At 37.4% G+C, this 21,212-nt stretch overlaps 1 protein-coding gene across 1 annotated transcript in view; it reads left to right on the forward strand.

Annotated features, from left to right (window-relative positions):
- The window catches only part of ARHGAP21 (Rho GTPase activating protein 21), a gene marked incomplete at its 3' end in the record, with an annotated part of 75,951 nt that extends 55,960 nt beyond the window's left edge, over positions 1-19,991 (forward strand). The window contains exons 9-24 of the mRNA XM_010194174.1: positions 8,686-8,844; positions 9,002-9,104; positions 9,194-9,230; positions 9,786-9,911; positions 10,910-11,194; positions 12,315-12,379; positions 12,491-12,627; positions 14,112-14,254; positions 14,349-14,504; positions 14,612-14,690; positions 15,200-15,273; positions 15,360-15,449; positions 17,384-17,509; positions 17,708-17,749; positions 18,082-18,187; positions 19,960-19,991. Of these exons, the coding sequence (XP_010192476.1) occupies positions 8,686-8,844; positions 9,002-9,104; positions 9,194-9,230; positions 9,786-9,911; positions 10,910-11,194; positions 12,315-12,379; positions 12,491-12,627; positions 14,112-14,254; positions 14,349-14,504; positions 14,612-14,690; positions 15,200-15,273; positions 15,360-15,449; positions 17,384-17,509; positions 17,708-17,749; positions 18,082-18,187; positions 19,960-19,991 (1,760 nt within the window). The remainder of the gene's footprint in view (positions 1-8,685; positions 8,845-9,001; positions 9,105-9,193; positions 9,231-9,785; positions 9,912-10,909; positions 11,195-12,314; positions 12,380-12,490; positions 12,628-14,111; positions 14,255-14,348; positions 14,505-14,611; positions 14,691-15,199; positions 15,274-15,359; positions 15,450-17,383; positions 17,510-17,707; positions 17,750-18,081; positions 18,188-19,959) is intronic.
- Positions 19,992-21,212: the final 1,221 nt, after the last annotated feature.

The raw sequence follows: 21,212 nt of genomic DNA on the forward strand, positions 1-21,212 counted from the left end.
AGAGTGGACATCTTCCACAGTCAGAATTAATATGCATGATTCTAACTTTGCTTGTTACACTATCATTATGCCTAATTACAGCTTTAATTGTTAAAAGCCTTACTTAATCAGGCAGATGAAACCCTAATTCTACTCTGAAACTCAGTCAAAAGGCTATTTAACTCTTCTGAAGGAAAATCACTTGGATTTTTCTGGGTTGTGCTTTGGTTTGTGCTTTTTTCTTTATTTTTTTTTTTCTTCTGTCTGATGATTGAGAAGAATGTTACTTTGAATAAAGATGTACCTTGATGTTGGCAACCTCTCTACTTCCCATACGTTTACATCAACATAACTGATTTTTGCAGTATTAGGTTTTAATAGATACAGTTAATTTCATAACTGCACTTACTGAAGTTAGTTGTACAGTAGATACTTGGAGCAGTGTAAAACGTAAATTTTGGAGGAATAAATATCTTCTAAGGTTACATATTATTGCTGTTTTAAATACTCTGTGGTGTGTTTGTTTTTGTTACCACTTTCGGCTCATTAACAGTAGTAGTTATACAGCCAGATCATATTTTGGTAGAAATTCAGCCAGGAACAGTTGACTTCTGCAGCAGTATTTTGTAACTAACCTGCTCCTGAGAATAACACACCACCAGGATGATACTAGAGTATGTGTTTCTAAGTAGCATGGTGCCCTGCACCGCAAGCAGGAATTCAAGCAGAGTTTCCCTTGAGCTTGCTTACAGCAGAGTTTTTCAGGGATGGTGGTGGTTGCTGAAGATCTCCTTTTCACGCTGGTTCTTTCAGAAGAGGCTATTCTGAAGCAGGGAGGTCATATTTTTTTTTTGCATTTGCTAATAGAAATGAGAGATCTGTTCAGAGCAAACCTAGTAGGTAGATGTAGTATCTTTTATAGGAGAAATTGATTTATTTGAAAAATTCAGGCAAGATACTGTGTGCTCAAACTCTTCTTCAGGTAAGCAGATATTCTTGGGGGATGAGGAAGCTGCCAGTTTTAGAGAAAAACGGACCCTAGTGCTGAAGGCTTCGGTATTTCCCATGTGCTACCGGGTGCAGGGTATTGCAGTTGGCTTGGAAAGCTGCTGCTTCTACTTCAGGTCCAAAGAAACACTCTTTTCTTGAAATGCTCTCTGTTGTTTCAGGCTATTCCAGTTAGTCCAGTGAAAGGTTATTCCTTCTACCTAGACATGGTCTTAGCTGTTCTGTAGATAATACCATTATATCTATTGGCAGCTGTGGTGTCTAATGCACATTCTTTTGGACTTGTAATTTGTACATAATTTGTTAGAGAACAGCAAATGGTAAGTTTATGGCCTGTTGGGTAATTTTGGATGTGTTAACCTGCACTGGGATGGAAATTAGAACACTACTTAACATTTTTGTAACTGTTGAGAAAAAGTTGATTCATAATACAATTATTTTAATACATTTCTTAGACATAGATGTCTAGTGTGAGTGCCTGAGATTTGCAGCTAAAGTGAAACTATTTTTTGTGAGTGAAATGGAGAAACTGCTTCACTTGATGGCATTAGCCAACTCGATAGCAGCCACTGCAGTTCAGTGCTTTGGCCATTACTACAGGGTCTATGTTCTTCCCAACTTTGCAGTGGGTTGTCACATGAAAATTGCTTTTAAATGTTAGAAAATACATAGCCTAAATAAACATCATCTCAAAGTTTACTTATTTTTTTCAAATCAAACAAGTTTATAGTTATCTTATCCCGGGCTTTTCTTTTAGGCATGTAGTAGCATCAGATAAGTATGAAGACTTTTCCTCAGATGTGTGATCCCATTTTTGAAAGTATCTAGTACATCTTTACCCTAGAAAAATTTTAGGTCATTTCATTCTACTGTTAATTTGTGAATAACTGAAAGAAAGTTGGCCAGATAAAAATATTTGACCAGACTTTGATAAACCAAAGTGATGCAAAAATCGAATGAGTGTCCTCTCTCTGATTGACATTGATACCTAAGGAAAGGTGTAAGAGCAGGACAAAAAGGTTATGATACTTAATGTTGATACTTCCTATTCTCCAGCCATTTGCACTTTACAACATTCCTGAGCCAAATGTGATTTTAAGTGCTCCATACATTTCTCCATTGTCTTTTGTACTACAGTAAAATAGTCCTGTTGAATACCCTGTATTGATCTAAATAGAGATTTGCCAGGAGTTTCACTGCTTTAACTATGTGAAGTTTTGTGTGCGTGTGTGCTGCTCAACCTTCTTTTAATTCTTTTATTTGTTACCAAATACTACTACTATTTTTTTAAAGAAAATTAACTAAGGAATTGGGAAGTGGAATTTTCTGAAATACCCAGCATTAGTTAAAATTTCCACACATTTGTATTGTACATGTGATGGTATTTTTCTTCTCTAATGCTGCAATCAAAGAATAAGTCATGTACATAACTCGAAGTATGTTTTGGAGGTGTAGTAAGTTTACTGCTTTTTTTTTTCTTTTTAGTGAAATACATGCTATACCTTTCTTCCTCTCCCTCTGCATCTTTGTGCCTCTTCTCTCTGGAGGGTGCTTAGTAGGGAAGACAGCGATGTGAATGCACGCATGCTCAATGCAGTTATATTCCTGAAACTAGAAAATAAATTGATAGGCTTGCACAGTGCACTATGAGAAGGTTTGTGCTGGTAGGACTAGAGAAAGGTTTAGGGGAAGCAAGTAGACGTATTCTCAGATGCAGTAAAGAAATAATGGAAGGAATGCATTCGTTCTGTGTTCTCCTTGTGAGAAGAGATGGGCATCAGGCAGAGAAATTCAAAGCCTCAGACTTCTGCAACAGCAGAGATCACGGTTTGTCAACCCAACACGTGTGGATATCTTAAGGGTAAATGGTGGCTGAATACAGATACGGCATGTTTTAAGGAAACCTGAATTTTAGCAAAAACTGTTAGCAGTCAAGATGAACATTAAAATCTTCAGCCATTGTGATTTTTTTTTTTCTGCCTCGCTGTTCCAAACTATGAAAATATAAATGTAACTGCCATAGAAATTAGGGCTGACAGATGTTTATTTTTGAGGGAGTATTGCTTCCCTTATTTTAGCGATAGCATTGGCACACCTTTTAACATGTCATCGGTGTTTCTAAGATAAGCATCAGTCTTCTATTTTTTTTCAGGGTTTTACAGTGTGGCCTGCCAAATCGCTGTTGCTCCAGGCTGAAAAATTTCAGTGTTTCTTATCCAGAGAGAAATTTTTAAATCATTGTGGTATTCTGAGGTATAGCAGCCAAAACACAAAATTACAAATTAGCTTTTTAAATACTGTTTAAATGCTTCTGTAACTCAAAAATCCTTTTTTTATTTAAAACTTAAAATTTCAAGTCAATAACTCATAACATCTGTGAGATTGAGTAGAAGCATCAGATTTGTTTGGTAATGGCTAATATTTTCAAAGCATAAATCATCCTTAGTGTATCATTATAACTTAAAATAATAATTACAGGTAATAAAAGAATGCTATCTGGGTTTTTAGCAAAAAAAAAAAAGTATATTGAGAATTGTACTTTATTAATGTAGAGGAGTAATACTGTGAACAGAAACATTTAGAATTGCTTTGCATTACTTTATATAGAAAGATTGGTTTAACACTGAAAAAGCAGCTAACTGCCATAGAGAAGGTTTTTAGAATAATCCCACATGAAGCATAACCTTGGGAAGCCTTTTTCTGTTTGTGTGAAACTCAATCAGTATAATAAACATATTATTTACATGGACGCGTTAGCCCAGGACTGGATTTGATGATTCAGGAGGCTTGTTCCAGCCCTGTGTTTCTGTGGCTTGCAGAAATGAATGTGCTCAGCATGCAGACATGTTGCCATTCTATTCTTTTGGCTACAAGAGGATAATTACGTAAAGTAGATATATAAAGAAACTCTTTGTAAAAACAATCAGTGCTGGAAATACTTAAAAACTAACAAACAAACAAAACCTTTTTAAAGACACTTTTTTGAAAATTGAGGTAGCAAGTCATGATGAATCCAGGCAAATCCACTTTTTTTCCAAATAACGTGTTTTAGGCTTGAAAGCCTTTAATCGTGGGAGCTTTGACCCTTGCAGGTTGAAGATGCAGCAGTTTGTACTTCAAGATCTGTAACAAAAAGTCACTGCTGTGGGTTATTAATTAATCCTTTGTGCTATCTTGTGTCGCAGCAGGGTTAGGTCCATAAACTGAGAGGCACAGAGGAGGTATTGGATGTGGGACGAGATTTCAAGTCTGTTGTGTACTGTATTTAAGGAGAATACTTTGGAGCAGGGTGGCGTTGTGATGATGCAGAGCAGTCGTGGTATCAGGTGCTTGGCTGGGCCAAGGCTGCGGCTTGCACAGGAGTTGTTGACAAGGAGCTGGAAGTGAGGGAGCACCTCTAAAGCCAGTGTTGCTGTGGGGTCTGCTCGTGTCACTGGTGTGTCCTGTCTGTCCTTCCGTAAACAAAAGGTTTAGTCATTCTTCTAATGAGTACTTGATGGTTCGTGCTTTAGTTTCTGCTATAAGCCGTGTAAGATTCATTCTTAAATTATACCTTAAAAGCCATAACCTGTTATCTGAGAGAATTATTGAAGAAATAGAGGCAGTGGTTAGAATACCTATTGTAATGGCTGTCAGGTAGATGCTCTCTCAGTATATAGAAACTTTCACATCTGTGCCTCTGTTGAATGAAGATAATGTTTTTAAGGACTCTTAGCCCTTTGCTTTGGAGACAGAAAGCAGCATGAGTTACCTCCCTGTAGCCTTCTGCAGAAGGCTGAGCTCTTTACACAGAGCAATCACTGTTAAAATTGCACGGGATCTGTGAGTAACCAAAATTGCATTAAGTACTCCACAGGCATCTTTAAACACATACCTTATCCAAGAATTGGATATGGTTTTCAGAAAGCCAATAATATTAAAATACAGTTGTCCTCTTCAATGTATGCAGTTTGGGAAATTGTATATTGTGTCTGGGGGTGCCTGCTGTCTTAACTTTCTTCACATGAAAATCAATTTAACCCTGTTTTAAGTGTGTTTGGCTGCGTGGCTATTACATTTTTATCTTTAAATCAGCTAATAGTCTTTGATAAAATACATACTTGTTGCATTAAGGTTTGTAGCCCCATATTCACATTTTCAGTTTAAATTGAAATGACTAATTAGTGTTTTAAACAATAATGTCATCTGCAATACACTTACTAAATAATACAGTTCCTTTTTACATTATTTTGAGGTGTTGAGATACTGCTTGCAAGACTGCCATGTCCAAAGGGGAACTGTCATGAAAGATTACTTTACTTTAGCCTTGGGAAGCTAATTTTGTCCAGTTGCTTTCTGCTACCAGTGAAGAAGGATTTGGCAATTTGAATACCCAGGGGTTGGTGGAAAAAATCGCCTTTCACTAATGATAGCACAATCATTCCTGATAGTTGCCCTCTCTGGACTAAAGTTAGTCTGTGGATTTGCTCTCCGTGCTTATATGTTACGATTCAGTTAAATAAACAGTTTTCTGAAAGATAAAATAAAAAACCCAACAACCTCCCTAAAAAGCCCCACAGCAGCACCCCCCCCCAAAAACAAGGAGGTCACCAACCTTGACCTTGAAGCAAGACTTTTGACCTTTTCTGTGACACCATGCTTGTGCCATGGTCTAGGTGGGTGTACTGCTGGATGGGTAGGAAAACTGGATCGTTGAGTGTACAGAGTAGTGGCTAAGGGTTCATGCTCTACCTAGAGGCTGGTTACAAGTGGCGTTCTTCAGCGTCTGTCTTGTTTAATAACTTTATCAGTAACTTAGAGAGGAGGTGGAATACCCTCATCGATTTGCAGACGACACCAAGCTGGGTATTTGGAAGGACTTGGCCTAGAGGGATGCTCTGATGGGAACCTCTTGAAATTCAAGGACAAATGCGAAGTCTTGCTGCTGGAATAGGCCAACCACCTGCATGGTGATGAACACCGTACTGTTTGCGTCAGTAAGAGCCAGGATATGGGGGGATGAGATCATTCCCCTCTGTTTGGCACTTGTTGGACAAAAGCCCTGAGCAATGTGGTCTGAACTCAGTGCTCATGCTGCTCAGAGGAGGAAGATGGGCTAGGGGACCTTCTGAGGTTTGCTCCCACCTGAATAATTCTGCGATTCATTTAAATTATGTTTAAGGTTCTCAAAAAGTGCCACCTTCTGTGGTCAAGTGGTCAGGTTGTTACTTTCAAGCCTTCATGTTTAACTGTGAAGGACTGTTTCAGGAGATTCAGGCATAAAAAAAGACATTAAATATCGTATTAATAATGATAAAAATGTAGCAGCACAGTAGGGTGTGACACAGATCTGTGTGGTTTTTTTAAAGTAAAAGTTTAAGTAATCTTGGAGTCTGACTTTGTTACAAATATCTAGAAGGACACCAGTAATCGGTGAGGTGACAAACTGAAAGAGGATTATTTGGTGTGGCTTCTCTTCTGGCTTGTTTGTTCCATACGCTTCACCACGTTTCGGACACAGTCACTTTCATTGATTGGTGAGCTGAACCCATCCTTTTGTATGCTGTGCAAGGAGTTTTGGGGTGCAAATACACCAGTTAATCAAGGAAACTGAAAAGGTAGACAAATACTCCAAGCACTAAAGAGGAAAGTCAGATTACAAGGGATATATATAGTTCAGATTTTGATTTTTATTGGACAGCAGCAGTATTGTGTGGTAGTGCATTAAATTAGTAGGCAGTAACTCATATGGTGTACATCATGGTTTGCTCTATAATCACTTTACATTATGTAAAAGCTTGCCATTAGCTGACCTTCAACCTCTTCAGGGACTGAACAGTTATTTCCCTCCTGTATCAATGTCATTTGCAACATCTTTAAAGCTTGCCTATTTCTAAAGCCACTTCTTAATTTTGATTCAACTGGGGATTAGATCCACTGTGAAGTTATAGTAATTTGAATAATTATTGTTGCTTTCAAGGACTTAGAAACTGTTTTTCCTCATCTTAATTCTTGGATTTAAGTGTTGTGGGAGATGATGTAGTGGTGCCTCACACTTTTGGATTCACAGCTTGCGCAGATTTATTTCGGGCACTAGCATTTTTATAACTTTAGGCAGTAGAGACTGTGACATTTTGAGATAAGACTGTAATGTTAGTAACTTAAAGCTGAGCACTTCCAGTTTGCATACTATGAACTAATTAGTTGTTTGGTGAGTGGTTATACTACTGAGTCACCGTTAGTGTGCTGCTCTCTGGGTTTGCTGCAGGGAAGCAGAGCAGATGAAGAAAGGCAATAGGACACTGGCTGTTGTAGTTTTAAAATGGAAGTGTAACTGAGGTTCTTCCTATTGCCTGCTTGCTGTAGAGAAGAGCTCTGTAAACACTTCTAATTTATCACTGTGGATGCAAGTAAAACAGGTTTGCTGTGAATTCTTTTAATTTGCCCTTTATTCATGTTTCTAGTCTGCAGCTAGTTTTTGGCGGGCTATGCTTTTTTTAACATGTAACTTCAAGAATTATTCTGTTTGCCACTCCAGACAATTTAGAGGGCTGTTATTGCTAAACCTTCCTGTACCTTAATTGTTTATTGATTTGTTTCAAAGTTACATTGCCAGATTTTGATGGTACAAGTGCTGCCTTAACAGAACTGTTGGTGCCTGTTGGAAAAGCACAATGCTGCACACGCAGTTGTGTTCGCACAAAGCAAAGAATGAACCTCTGTCTGTGAGTGTTCATTGATTTCAATGGGCTTTTCAGTAGCTCTGCATATTACAATTCTTAGCACCTAGAATACATTCATATTCATTATGACAGCATAGTTCAGCCCCTGCTTGTGACTTGATTTCTTTTTTTCTCCCCGTCCCCTCTTCTACCACAGCATGAAGTAGAATTATTTTTCCAGTCCTAGCAATGTGTTCTAGAAGGTGTTATGGCTTTTTTCTCAGAATGATTGAAAATGCGTCTTTCACCTTCTTCCATCTTGTACGAAAGATGTTAAATACTAGAAATACTTAAAGCTTTTTGGAATCTTTCATCATGACCCTTGTGGCTGTTGAGACTGTGAGGTGCTGGGCATGTACGGCATGCAATCGTTTGTACGAGCAATTAGTGGAGGAACTCATCGGTATGTAGTGGTGCTGTCTTTTAAAAATATGAATGCTTGCTGCTTTCTTTGAAGGTGTGGAGGATGGGGGAATTGGTTCTTTGGATGCTGGAAATCGGTTTAAAATGCTTCTTTCTTTGCTTGTAACCTATTTTTGTTATTTTAATGCTCATTTAAACCAAATGACTTCTGGTAGTCTGAATGCCCATATTTTATAGTAGAAAATCGTACTTACCTGTTTCTTGAGTTTAGACTTACTGATGTAATAAGTGTGTTTTTCACTTATGCGCATAAACAAAAACAGTCAGTTAACATTAAGAGTTTAACAAATAATTCCTGTTTCTGTTAATTTCTGTTTCATTGGCTCACAGCAAAATCTATAATTGGGTTTGATGTTTTTGCTGTTATCTCTAATGTACAATTAACATTCTTACACAATGAAACAGGCTCCTTTTTCTTAAACAAAAAGTACATTGGGCAGTGCGAATTAATTGGACCCGTATGTTTGTTTGAAAGACTTAATGTTTAAGATACTTAATCTGATATCCCAATAATGAGAAGTTCAGACAGCTATTTGCATTAAATATGTTAATATATGACATATTACCTTTGTAGATGAACCGACTAGTCCTAGTATTGACCATGATATTGCACACATTCATGCTTCTGCTGTTATTTCTGCATCTGCTTCTCAAGCACCAGCTATAGCAACTGTTCCTCCCAGCCCCACATCTCCAATCCCTTTAATTCGGCGACAGCTTTCTCATGATCATGGTGAGTGTTGATTTCTTGTTCTTTTCTTCTTGTGCAACTTTTTCCTTTTATACTCTGGAGAACAGGAGAGAACATTGTAAATTTTTTACTGCTTGAAATAAATGGCAAAAATGTGATTCAGGTTCTTACACACTTAAAACTTTCTATTTGGTTGTAGAATCCATCCGGCCTAGTGTCCTGGATAGCCAGCCTGCTGCAAAAACTGAGAGATCAAAGTCGTATGATGAAGGACTGGATGACTACAGAGAAGAGGGAAAACCGTAAGTTCATTAAAAATATCAGTTAATTTGGAGATCTGATTTTTAAAGTGTATTAGATCTCATTTTAACATTTGTTTTTCTCCCAACAGATCCATTAAGCACGTATCTAGTTTAAAGGGGATTAAGGTAGGTATATATGTATATAACAACTAAGAATTGCATGTACTACTGTGACAAGTTGTATGGATTATACAATGCAATTATACAAAGTGATGTGTTAAGCACAGACATGAAGTTTATTGCAATTGCTACTCATCAAATTGTTATTAATTTCGATTGATTTAGATATTTAAATTGACTCTAATGTTTTTCCCCAAGTGGTGCTGTATGCATCACATAAGTAAACGTGGTCTCTTTTTTCCTAGGCTTGCAACATGGTCCTTAATTTTTCATTTTCCTCAGCTTCTGTAAACAAAGCATATCTATGGTGTGCTTTTGTAAAAACTTACTGATGAGAATCTAAGACGCCTGCAGTTTCTCAGAGTGTTCTTGGGATGTGTAAGGTCGCTGTTTTTGTATGGAAACTTTAGAAATAGTATTTCCCCAGAGGAATATTCTTAGTTTGTTTCTTTTATGAATGAGGTGTCAGCTTTTAAAGAGAGAGACATCTTGAATGCAGGGATTGTAGAGAAACATACTTAGAAGTACACTGTGAGGTTCTTTTTGTAATGTTTTCTTTAGGTCTCAGACAGCCAGAAATCTTCAGAAGACTCTGGTTCCCGAAAAGATTCTTCTTCAGAGGTCTTTGGTGATGCCTCCAAGGAGGGATGGCTCCATTTTCGTCAGCTTGTTACAGACAAGGGAAAGGTACCTGTCACATCTGGTTTTTTTAACCTAGTGTTAGTATTTAGCTGGTGGAAAAAAAGCCTTCCTGTTTTGCTTTTTTAACTGACATTTTTGGGATATGAGCATCAGTAAGACTGACAGAATTTTACAGCTGCTAGAAGGTTGACTTCAGTGAATTCCTCAGCTTCTTTTACAGACTGCTTTCCAAAATGTCTTCTGAACTAATGAACCGACAGGATTAGAGGAAATGGCCTCAAGTTGTGCCAGGGGAGGTTTAGATCGGATATTAGGAAAAATTTCTACACTGAAAGGGTTATTGAACGTTGGAATGGGCTGCCCAGGGAAGTGGTGAAGTCACCATCCCGGAAAGCATTTAAAAGACAGGTAGATGTGGTGCTTGGGGGCAGGGTTTAGTCGTGGAGTTGACAGGTTTAGGTATATGGTTGGACTCAGTGATTATAAGGGTCTTTTCCAGCCTAAATGACTCAGTGTTTCTAATTTTACGTTTCAGACCATCTTTGAAGTAAACTCACTTCAAATGACTGAGTAGTAAGAATTAGTCCCTTGATAATTGTAATTTGATAAAAGCTGTAGTTTACGTGAGTGTTGCGGAGATGAGTTCAGATTGACCTTCTGCACAAGTATAGACCAACACTTAAGAAAATTGGAAGTCTGGAATTGCAGTGGTGTGTAAATGTGAGTGTACTAAAACTGAATGGTTTTTTCACTATATTTGTATTAATGCCTCTGTGACATTGTAGTCACATTTCTGTTTCTTGCTACTGTCATATGTGAATGTGTGCTTAATTGGGGGTTCAGGGAGGGCAGGCTATTGAGCAATTCACTCCTCTAACAGCAATCAGTGTACTTCTGTGTAGTCTTTCCGTAGCCATTCTTAAGAATGGTATAGGTAGGTTGTTAGGCTTTCTCTTTAAAACTTCTGGAGGTAGGTTTTTTTAGATCCAGAAACATTAATTGTAACAAATCAGCAAACAAACATACTGGTTGATGTTTTTCAGCGAGTTGGTGGGAGTATTCGGCCATGGAAGCAATTGTATGTTGTTCTTCGAGGTCATTCGCTTTATTTGTACAAGGACAAAAAGGAACAAGTGACCCCGTCTGAAGAAGAACAACCCATAAGCATCAATGCTTGTTTGATAGATATCTCGTACTGTGAAACCAAGAGGAAAAATGTTTTTAGACTCACCACATCAGACTGCGAGTATCTGTTTCAAGCTGAGGACAGAGATAATATGTTATCATGGATTAAAGCAATACAAGACAACAGCAACTTAAATGATGAGGTAATTGTATATTATATAATGCAGAAGCCATAGTTCTTGTCTTTAGTTAAAATTTATTGTAATTTCTTATAATTCTTCAACAAAAAGAAATCATTTGCCATTAAACAATAGACCAAAATGTGTACAGGAACATGTGAGAAAATGTGCAAGACAAGGTAACAGAGTAAATAAATAGAGTTAAAAGAAGCCTGACGTACTCAGAGAGCAGACTTTTTAAATAGATGAATTATTGAAGTCATTGCTGCTTTGACTAAAGATGCACTTCATATTAAGCTGATCTATCAAAAATCCCTAATCTTTTAAAAAGATAATTGCAGTATTAGAACCAGTGTGTTCTGTCTTCAGACTTGCATTGCAAAGTGGTGTATGCATTGGTACGATGTGATGAGTTTCTCAGTAGTTGAAAAGTGAAACTTTGAAGGAAGCCCGTTTCTCTGATTTAAATGTAGATGTTTCTGTGAATTAAATTTTAATGCTAATTACAAAGCAAATACTCTTGCATACATATGCAAACATATACTATTGTACATAACATATCAATATCTGTCCCAATATTGTCCTCAGTGCATTTTCATTTCCATGATAAGTGACAGAGGAGTATTCTCATGTCTGTGGTCATTCACATCTGTTCAGATTTGAAATAATTATCCGAAGGAAAATGTCTTAATAAACATTATTAGACAGGTGGATGAAAGCACATTTGATCCTATGGCTGTTTCAGCTGTATGTGCATTAGTAATTAGTTACGTAGTACTGCGTGCACATAGGATTGGGTTTTTCAGAGTAGTAGGGTATGTTGACTTGCATATTTTCTATTTAAACTTACTTTCAATTTAATAGGATTTAATGAGGTTTTACTGCTTTGAAAAAAAAGTCTAAATAGCAGGATTTAAGTAATTCCTCACTTTCGTTTCCTTCATGGTTTTTAAATTGTCTGTCCTTACTGTTCTCAAGGACTGCCTGTTAGATTTTTTTTTTTAATTTCTTTTTTTTTAACTGTACTGAAATGTTAATTTTTCATATGTGGTCTGTTGACAGGAAGACTTAATCATATTCTTAAAGTAAAAAATTTTTGCTGTATTTTATAAGATTGTAAAGTAAATCTCAATTCATTTTACAGGATACTGGTGTCACTAGTAGAGATCTAATTAGTCGAAGGATTAAAGAATACAGTACAATGATGAGGTAGGTGAATAATATGCTGCTAGTAGTTTTTGTAGACTTCTTATCAAGCTTTTTTTGTTTGTGTTCTTTTTTTAAATTGAAGTAATATATCTTGTTCAGTTCTTCAAGCAGCAAAACAGAGCCATCTCCCAAAACACCTCGCCAGAGTCTAAGCATCAGACAGACTCTGCTTGGAACTAAAGCAGAACAGAGGACCCAGAGTCCGCATTCTCCTAAGGATGAGTCTGAAAGGAAGCTTCTCACTAAAGGTCTGTATGTTTTGTGTATTTCTTTAGTTCGTTATAGCCCCGGTGTGAGGCCATCAAGGTGCATTTCTCAGGTTTTTTGAACTCGTGAATATACAGATGCAAACCAGCTCTTAACCAGCTGCAGCAAAAATAACTTGTTTCTTATAACTCCTTCATTTAGATGTTATCTTAGATATGCTTCAGGTCTTCTCAGATCCCTGAAATTCTTTATTCTAGTCATCTCTCAAGAGGGTTTTGATTTTTTTTTTTCTACAGCTCCGTGTAGTGTTAACAGTAGTAAAATACAGGTGTTAGCACTTCTTGTGACCAAAATTCTGCCAAGCTTTACAAGTAATTTTGTGTGTAATTCATACTTTTGTCTCCAGCTGACTTGGAAATAACAAGGTAAATTCGTATTTTAAACGTGCTGTTAAGAAAACGAAGTTTTCCACTGAAGTGTTTTAGCAGTAGACAAGAACATTTTTTTTGTCTTAATCTTTAAAATACAGGAGTGAGACTGTACTTTTTTTTTCAGAGCAAAATTCGGTTCTAAAAAAGTCCAATGAGCTGGCCCTGCAAACTTAAATCAGTAACTGAACTCCATCAAATAACATCACAAGCTGCCTTTTTTTCAGGATTTGTAAACGTATTATATTTCTGATCAGACTCTGCTTGTAAGGGTGTTGCATACAAATTCAGGCAGCTGTCTGAGAAATCCCTTTTGATCAACCACTTCTGAACAATTCAGAATTTAGGCTGAGAGAATTCTGTCTTACACTACCAACATAGCTCCTGCTATGTCACAGATTATGTGACTAAATTGCAGATGTTAAGTAAATGTCAGATCTGCTGAAAAACTGTTTCTGGAAATACCTGAATAAGAAGGAAGTACTATTGTGTTGGGTGACTTGCAGTACAGGATAAATGGGATTTGTAATTTGCTACATGAACAGGAGAGGAAAACAGAGTGACTGAACTTCTTATGTGATTTTTTTGATAGATAATGCTTTTTTAAGCATTTGAGTTCTGTTTGGAATGATTTAGGAGTGATTAAAATCTGATAATTTTTGAAAGAGTGAGTAGGTCTATGCAAGTGTGAAGCCTGGCTGTATAGTTTCATGGGTATTTTGTGCAGCACTGTTCAGTGGAGACTTAATAATGCTTTACTAAATGTGGATTTTAATTTTTAAAAATGTAATTTATATACCTGTAGTCTTGGAATGATGAAATTCCTCAGTACCATTCAGCTATTTGCTTTTGTAAATCTGGGGTGTGAGTATGCCCAAATGTATCTTTTGAATCACAGAACAGTAAAAGAAGGTATATTTGAGACTTATGTTGAGGGAGTTATTGTGGGAAGCTGGGCCAGTAAAAGAGGTAAAAATGCAGTAGGTGTCGCCTAATTTTTGCAAATCTGTTACCTGTATTCACAGTAGTTTTTGTGACTTAAATGAGTTTATTTTTTTCTTTATTTCCTTGTTTGTGTTACACTAACAACAAAAAAGATGAGACAAGCCCACCAAAAGACAAGGGGACATGGAGAAAAGGCATCCCAAGCATTATGAGGAAGACCTTTGAGAAGAAGCCATCTGCTGTAGGAACATTTGGTGTTAGACTTGATGACTGCCCCCCAGCTCATACCAACAAAGTATGGAAGGACAATTTTTCTTTCCATTGTGACTTTAAGATACTTTTTGTATGAATTATTCTTAAATGTATATGTAACTTTTCCTTTACTTCAGTATATTCCACTGATCGTTGATATATGCTGCAAACTGGTTGAAGAAAGAGGCCTTGAGTACACAGGTATTTACAGAGTTCCTGGAAATAATGCTGCCATCTCCAGTATGCAGGAAGAGCTCAACAAAGGAATGACTGACATCGATGTTCATGATGATGTAAGTCTTCGATCACACTGTTTCTAAGTCGAAGTCCCAAAAACTTCTGGTTGTGTTGTGATTATAGAAATATAAAGCATGTCTGTCCTTTTCTTCTAAATGTGTAGAAATGGCGAGACTTGAATGTGATAAGCAGTTTGCTGAAATCCTTCTTCAGAAAGCTCCCAGAACCCCTTTTTACCAATGGTAAGCTGTTTATATTATGATTTTTGTCTTTAGGAATTACTGTTGAATTGTCTTACATCTTTCAGATGATTTGAGAGAAAATCCAGTGGAATCATCCTAACTGTAATAAAAGCCCTCTTTCTCCCTGAAAGAGCAGGGAGTCATGGTGATCACAGAGCTAAAGAGAGAGCTGTAAGAATGCTAATGAGAGCTGTAAATAGAATTTCTATGATAATGAAGGAATTACAAATTTGCAGAAAAACCTGAGTAAAATTTGTGATTTTACTGTTGCAATATTCTATGTCAGCTGTTTTTTTTCCCCCACGCCATCTTACTATATTATATACAATCTAATGGACTTATTTATGACTTCCAAAGCTCATTCATACATATGAATGTGTGTATGTGTGTATATATGCTGTCTGTATTCACGGGAAAGGGGGTTGAGGATGCATATACATAATATACATACATATGTATGTACATAAACTCATATATATATATGTGGCTAATTTCTGCTTTTTTAACAGACAAATATGCAGATTTTATAGATGCCAATAGAAAAGAAGATCCTGTTGAACGTCTGAAAACACTGAAGAGACTGGTAAGCTGAAATCAGGTGTGTTGTAAGTGCACCACAAAATTAGCATTAAATATTTCATATTCTGAATAGTGTTTTTTTTGTTTCAGATTCATGATTTACCTGAACATCATTATGAGACTCTCAAGTTTCTTTCTGCGCACCTGAAGACAGTAGCAGAGAACTCAGAAAAGAACAAGGTATCAGAAACAAAAGTCTTTTGATTTGTTTCATTTATTAAGTACAGGTTTTGTGCAGAATTATTTCTATTAAGGTGGTAATTTGTTATTGTAAAACTAAGGTCTTTGCTGTTTTGAGAAGATTTTTGGTTTAGACTAAGGACTCCTGCAAAATACGCGCCTGTTCAGTGTGAATTTAGTTTATTCAAACTGGTATTAATTCTTGTGGGAATAACTGCTTATATCATGAATTTATCCCAGGTCTGTAAATTCCATACAATCCCATCTAGACAGTATCAGTGTGCCTGACCAGGGCACAGGGGAATGTCTGTGCCCTGGATGAACCTGCTGGGAGACTGTTGCACCAGCTTGGTGTGAAGCCTGGCTTCCTGGTTGGTGGAGTCATTTTTAAGACTAGGACTTGCTATAATTACTTGAATGTTTGATGACCCACAGATGCTGGTTTGACTGATTTTACAAAAGAAAATTCATTATGTGAAGGGTGGTTATTTAGCACTACAGGGTCTTAGCCCGCCACTAAGAATAGCTTTTTGTCATTTCCATGGGGTGGGGAAGAGTTAGTTTGCATTAAGTGCTTCTGTGCATGCTATAATCCTACAGTAAATGCAAATAATAGTATCCCATTTTTTTACCTCTTAGGGTGGGGTAGGTGAATGCAAAGCTGTGCACAGTATGGGTGTGCTTATGGACGCTTACCTCAGGGCAGGTGACATGGGGATTTGTTACTTCGCTACCAATGTACAGGGTACAGGAAAAAAAATTGATTGGTATGTAGAGGAACCTATGGCAAATCTTAAATCATTTAAATGATGAGAAAAAGGCTTGGTTTAAATGAATGTGGTTGGTTCCAACATCAGTGCTGCAAATAATACCTTATAGTTAAATATGAAATAAAAATGTGTGTGCGTATATAAAAAATGCTTAACAAATTATAACCTTTAGTGGAATTACAGATTATTTTATAAGGAAATTGTAGTAAATGTAATTTTTAAGTGCAGTGCCTGAAGTAAACCATCATTTATCATTTTATGGTTTTGGTGTGTTGTATAAATGTTGTTCAGATAGTATTCTAGGATATATAAGGCTAGATGAGTGAGGTGATGCTTAATTGTGTGACTTGCCAAAGACCACAATTCAGGTCGAAGTGAGCATTAGGGGCTCGTGTCATTATAGTTGCAACTTCCTTCTGGTAAGCATGAGGACCTTTGCCTCCTATGTATTATTGGTCTATTCTGTGTCACAACAGTAAACTCCTAAGAGAACTAAGCAAAAATAGAAGGTAAGTATTCTGCTGCTGCTTTCTTGGAATTATTTCTTAGAGATGTAACATTTAGTCATCCACTTAATTTACTCTTGTGTTGTGACATGATTGGATAATTGAGTCTGCCTCATGAAGAAATGCATTGAGTCTATGATGTTGGTTGCTGCTGCCTCCTTTAAAGTGGTTGCAAATTGAATAAACTCTTTCTCAGTAGACATAATACAGTATTTGATTACTAGCTTAATTTTTGCATGCCATGTAAACGTTTTCCAGGGGGAAAAAAGTGGGGAACTACCAATGCCTTTTTATTAAAATAAAAATATCCTGAAACATCAGTGTTTCTAACAAAAAAATAGTCCTTATGGGAAGAAAAAAAGAATACTCTTGGAGATTTTTGACATTTCTGTGCTTGTGGAGCTATTTACTTGCAGTGTGTTAAGGAAGGTTGACTTCTGGATTACGGAAATGTTGGATGCATTTATTGCAGCTGTGTATAGAAGAATTTTAGTGTAGTCTAACGTCCTACCAGAGTCAGTAATGTGTTCTCAAAGACTTTTTCTTTGTTCTTATGTAAAATGGTTCTCTGATGTTAATAGTGTTATATTAATGTACTTAGCCCATATTACTGTTTTCTCATTATAAATACATGATGTGGAAATACTTCATTTCTTAGATGGAACCAAGAAACCTGGCCATAGTATTCGGTCCAACGCTCGTGAGGACGTCTGATGATAACATGACACACATGGTTACGCACATGCCAGACCAATATAAAATTGTAGAAACACTCATCCAAAAAGTAAGTGGTTGCATTTCGTTATTTAAAAAATAAGATCGTACACAGATGATCAGCTTTTCTCTCATTGGGCCATTTTGCATCTGGTATTTATCTGTCCAGCTCAACGATATTGTTTTTAGTGATGTCCATGTTTGATTGTTCCACGTTTGGGTTTTGTGTTTCCTGTGGGGTTTTCACCTTTTTTATTTTGAATTGTAGCATGACTGGTTTTTCACAGAAGATGATGCTGAAGAACCTCTTGTAAGTATTGTGTCATAAATATTTGTGCTCTAATTATCTTAGCTTAGAATCTGCTTCTGCTGCCTCTAGAATATCTGTATATTTCTTAGTACGTCGCTGTGCAGTTTGCTCTATAGAAGCACCTTTTTAGCTCTCCAGTCCTTGCAGTAATGATTTCTTTTTTTAAAAAGCAAGACGTGCATTTGTTTTAAAAGCATAAAGCAAAATGGGAAAATAAGAATACGTGAGGAAAGCGTGTCCTCAGGTGAATAATGCAATTTTCTAAATGCTGTTGAATCATGATGAACTATTTGTGAAACGATGATGAAGAGATCTTTGTTTATTAACTATAGACAGCAGTTCAGGAGGAAAACACTGTAGAATCTCAGCCAGTGCCAAACATAGATCATTTACTCACCAACATTGGAAGAACGGGAATATCTCCTGGAGACGTATCAGGTAACTCTTGCCCTGGACAGTGGTAGTCCATAGGCTAGAATAACCTACTCTGTTAACTCACAGTAACTCTCTCTTCGTATTTTCTTTTACTAATAAACTCTTTTTCTCTTTTCCAAAAGATCATTTACACTTCTTAAAGACTTGAATTGTTGATAATCATGCATGACACAATTTGGGAAACTTTGTTGTCTAACAGGAATATAATCACTAAAAGATGAAGCTTGCACATACTATTTTGTTTATTCACAGTAACCCATGCAATCATCATCGTGAGGGGAATCAGAAATGCTGCTGTACAGTGGTTTGTTGTGATGGCAGAAAGGCTGATCTTCAGTGGTGTTTAATATTGCTCCTTCCCAACGTTAGGAATGCAAAATATGGAGTTATGTTTTCTTGTCAAGTGATGGACACTTTAATAAGTATGTTGCAGTATGTCTATACTAAAGCTGGTTTCCTTCTGTTTATAAATGCCGTCCTCTTTTGTGGCTAAGGACAAGCATTGCAGGCTCTTTTTTGGTGACTTCCCCCCCCCCCCTTCACTATATTGCACTAACCTAGCATGTTGTATCCCACAAATATTATCCCTTCGTCTCTAGCTTTTGTTTCAGTATTCAAAGGGTCGTTCAGCACTTACTGAAACAGTCACTTTATACGGATGTTGTAACAGGCGAAGTGGGAGGAGTCTATCACACGGTGATGTCATTAGTGGATTCTGTGATGTCACTGATGGACAGCTGGAACTGTAGGAAGAAGGAGGACTGTTGCCCGCACTGTAGCTGCCTTGTCTGCAGAAACCCCCGTTTCTTGTAAATGGAAAATAAAAAAAGTTGATCTGTGCTGTAAATTTTCTTTTAAGAGTATTTTAAACAGATCAATGCTACTTTTTAAAAAGTTTTTCTGCTGTTTCTTGTTATCTCTGAAGCAGACCCTGAGGAGAAATAGCATGGTATGGTCTACCAGTCTTTCTAGTCATAAAGCATTAGCCATGTGTCAAAAAAGGGGTGTGGCAGGGGGCTCAGCTCTTTTGTCCTAGGGAGAAAGTCCCTAAAGCTGGAACACTTCCGTGTTGATATTTTTAGTCATTGTGCTAGCCCCTTTCTACCCCCTTTGTAATTGTATAATCTTGGGTTTTGCGAGACAGTAAAACTATGGTGTCCATTTTTCATTCCATAATAGCGCTTCTTACAGAAAAGCACAAAACTGGGTAGCTGCTGAAATCTAGCTGATTTAAAAATGAAATTTTACCTATATGTACTCAGAGGTGGGGAGAGATGTGTAATTGGGGTTTTACACACAAAATATGACTTAATTCTTTTAAAACCTCACAAAAAGAGTATCACTACGTGAACCATGATTTGTACCTAGGGCAGCCAACAGTACTGATTCAATTTTGCGTTGTCTATCCTGAATCTCAGGAGAGTACACAGTACGATCCTGAAAAGGTGTCTCAGCTGCGGTTTTGCAGGGGCTGTATACTTAAAACATTGAATAAACATTAGTATTTCTGTTTTTTATTTAGAAGAACAGGGCTCCTTTGCCATTCCTATCATTGAGCTGGTTCTGCCTACAATTCACAGCATCCTTTCATGGCGGTGGCTTTCTGTGGTGCAGCTTGCATCTTTGTGAGCTCTGACTATTCACTCTGTTCTGGTTTTTATTTGCTTCACATTTTGTTCTGTGCTTTCCTTTTTCCATAAGTCCAGCATTGTCTGTAGCAACAGTGGAAAAAATAGCACAGAACTGAGCAGATTTTTTTTTCATTTTTTCCACAGATTCAGCTACTAGTGACTCAGCAAAATCTAAGGTAAATAATTCTGTGAAACGATGTAGTTATAAGCTTCTGAAATCTGTTAGATATTTGCTTGCTTTATTGAAATGCTTATATGCAGATGTGCTATAGAGATGATGTAGACTTTTTTAATAAGTGGTAATGCTGTTTTCTCATCACATAATTCTAAAGTGTTACATGGGCAAAGTATCCCTTGTTTGCAGTTCGCTGTATCTGCCAAAGCAGTTGGCTGCACACATAAACAGCTTTGTTCCAAACTCACTTGATTTTGAGAGAGTACCTCATTTTTCTTCTCATTTAGTAGAGGTAAATGTATATAGTATGAGGTAAATGTCTATGGTATGTTCCCTGTGACCTGTGAGCAGCCGTGCAGGATGTGTGCAGGTTGTCTGGGTCAGGAGCCTGCTTGATATCCTCATTGGTGAGAAGGACATGTACCTGTTCCCAGCTATGGAAAAAAATGTGCAGATCTCACCCATCCTTTGTTAGGACAGTAGCTAATGCAAGATTACTGTCTGAGTAGTGAGAAGAATCACTGTGGTTGCTTGGAAAATGATAGGCCCAGCACCCAGTGGTCCATTGCCAGTCAGTTTTGGGTTAATGCTTGTCTACTGGCACAGCGGTTCACACCTGCTGTTCAGAATGTTCTTTGTGCTGCCTGTAGGCAGTCATGCAGGAGGCCAGGCAGTGATCGTGTAGGCTTCTCAGGTGCTTGCTTCCCCAGGGTCTCTCGCCAAGACTTAATCTATGTCTCCTGCCTGCCCTGCCCTGTCCTGATCTGTCAGCTCTGCATCAAGAACTTGGGATTTTCCCTGTCATGCGGCAGGATGTTCTGGATGATCGTGGACTTTTTTGTTACTGTTAGTCGAGTAGAAATTTCTTTCAACTCTTGCCTGAACACACCTTCACTGAGGCTGGCATGGTCAATACAGCCACTGTATTATTGTACGGCTGTTTGGCCTTGGCTTGTGAAGTCATATAGTGGTAGTTTTCACCATTGCCAGCACCTCTTTAATTTCTGAAGAGATAGTGAATAGGAATGACACTTACACCATGAAAAAGTTGTTTGAGCAGAAATAGTAAATGCACTGTATCTGTTCAGTGCTCTGCTTTGTATGGCCAGTACATTTATGCTACCGAAGTAGGCATCCTGCAACAGAGTTCACTGGCACACGGGGGCTTAAGGGACAGCAAAGTATCTTGTTGGACATCACAGAATCACAGAACGTTAGGGAT

This window comes from Mesitornis unicolor, unplaced genomic scaffold (assembly GCF_000695765.1).
Source record: "Mesitornis unicolor isolate BGI_N332 unplaced genomic scaffold, ASM69576v1 scaffold50351, whole genome shotgun sequence".
NCBI classification, from domain to species: domain Eukaryota; kingdom Metazoa; phylum Chordata; class Aves; order Mesitornithiformes; family Mesitornithidae; genus Mesitornis; species Mesitornis unicolor.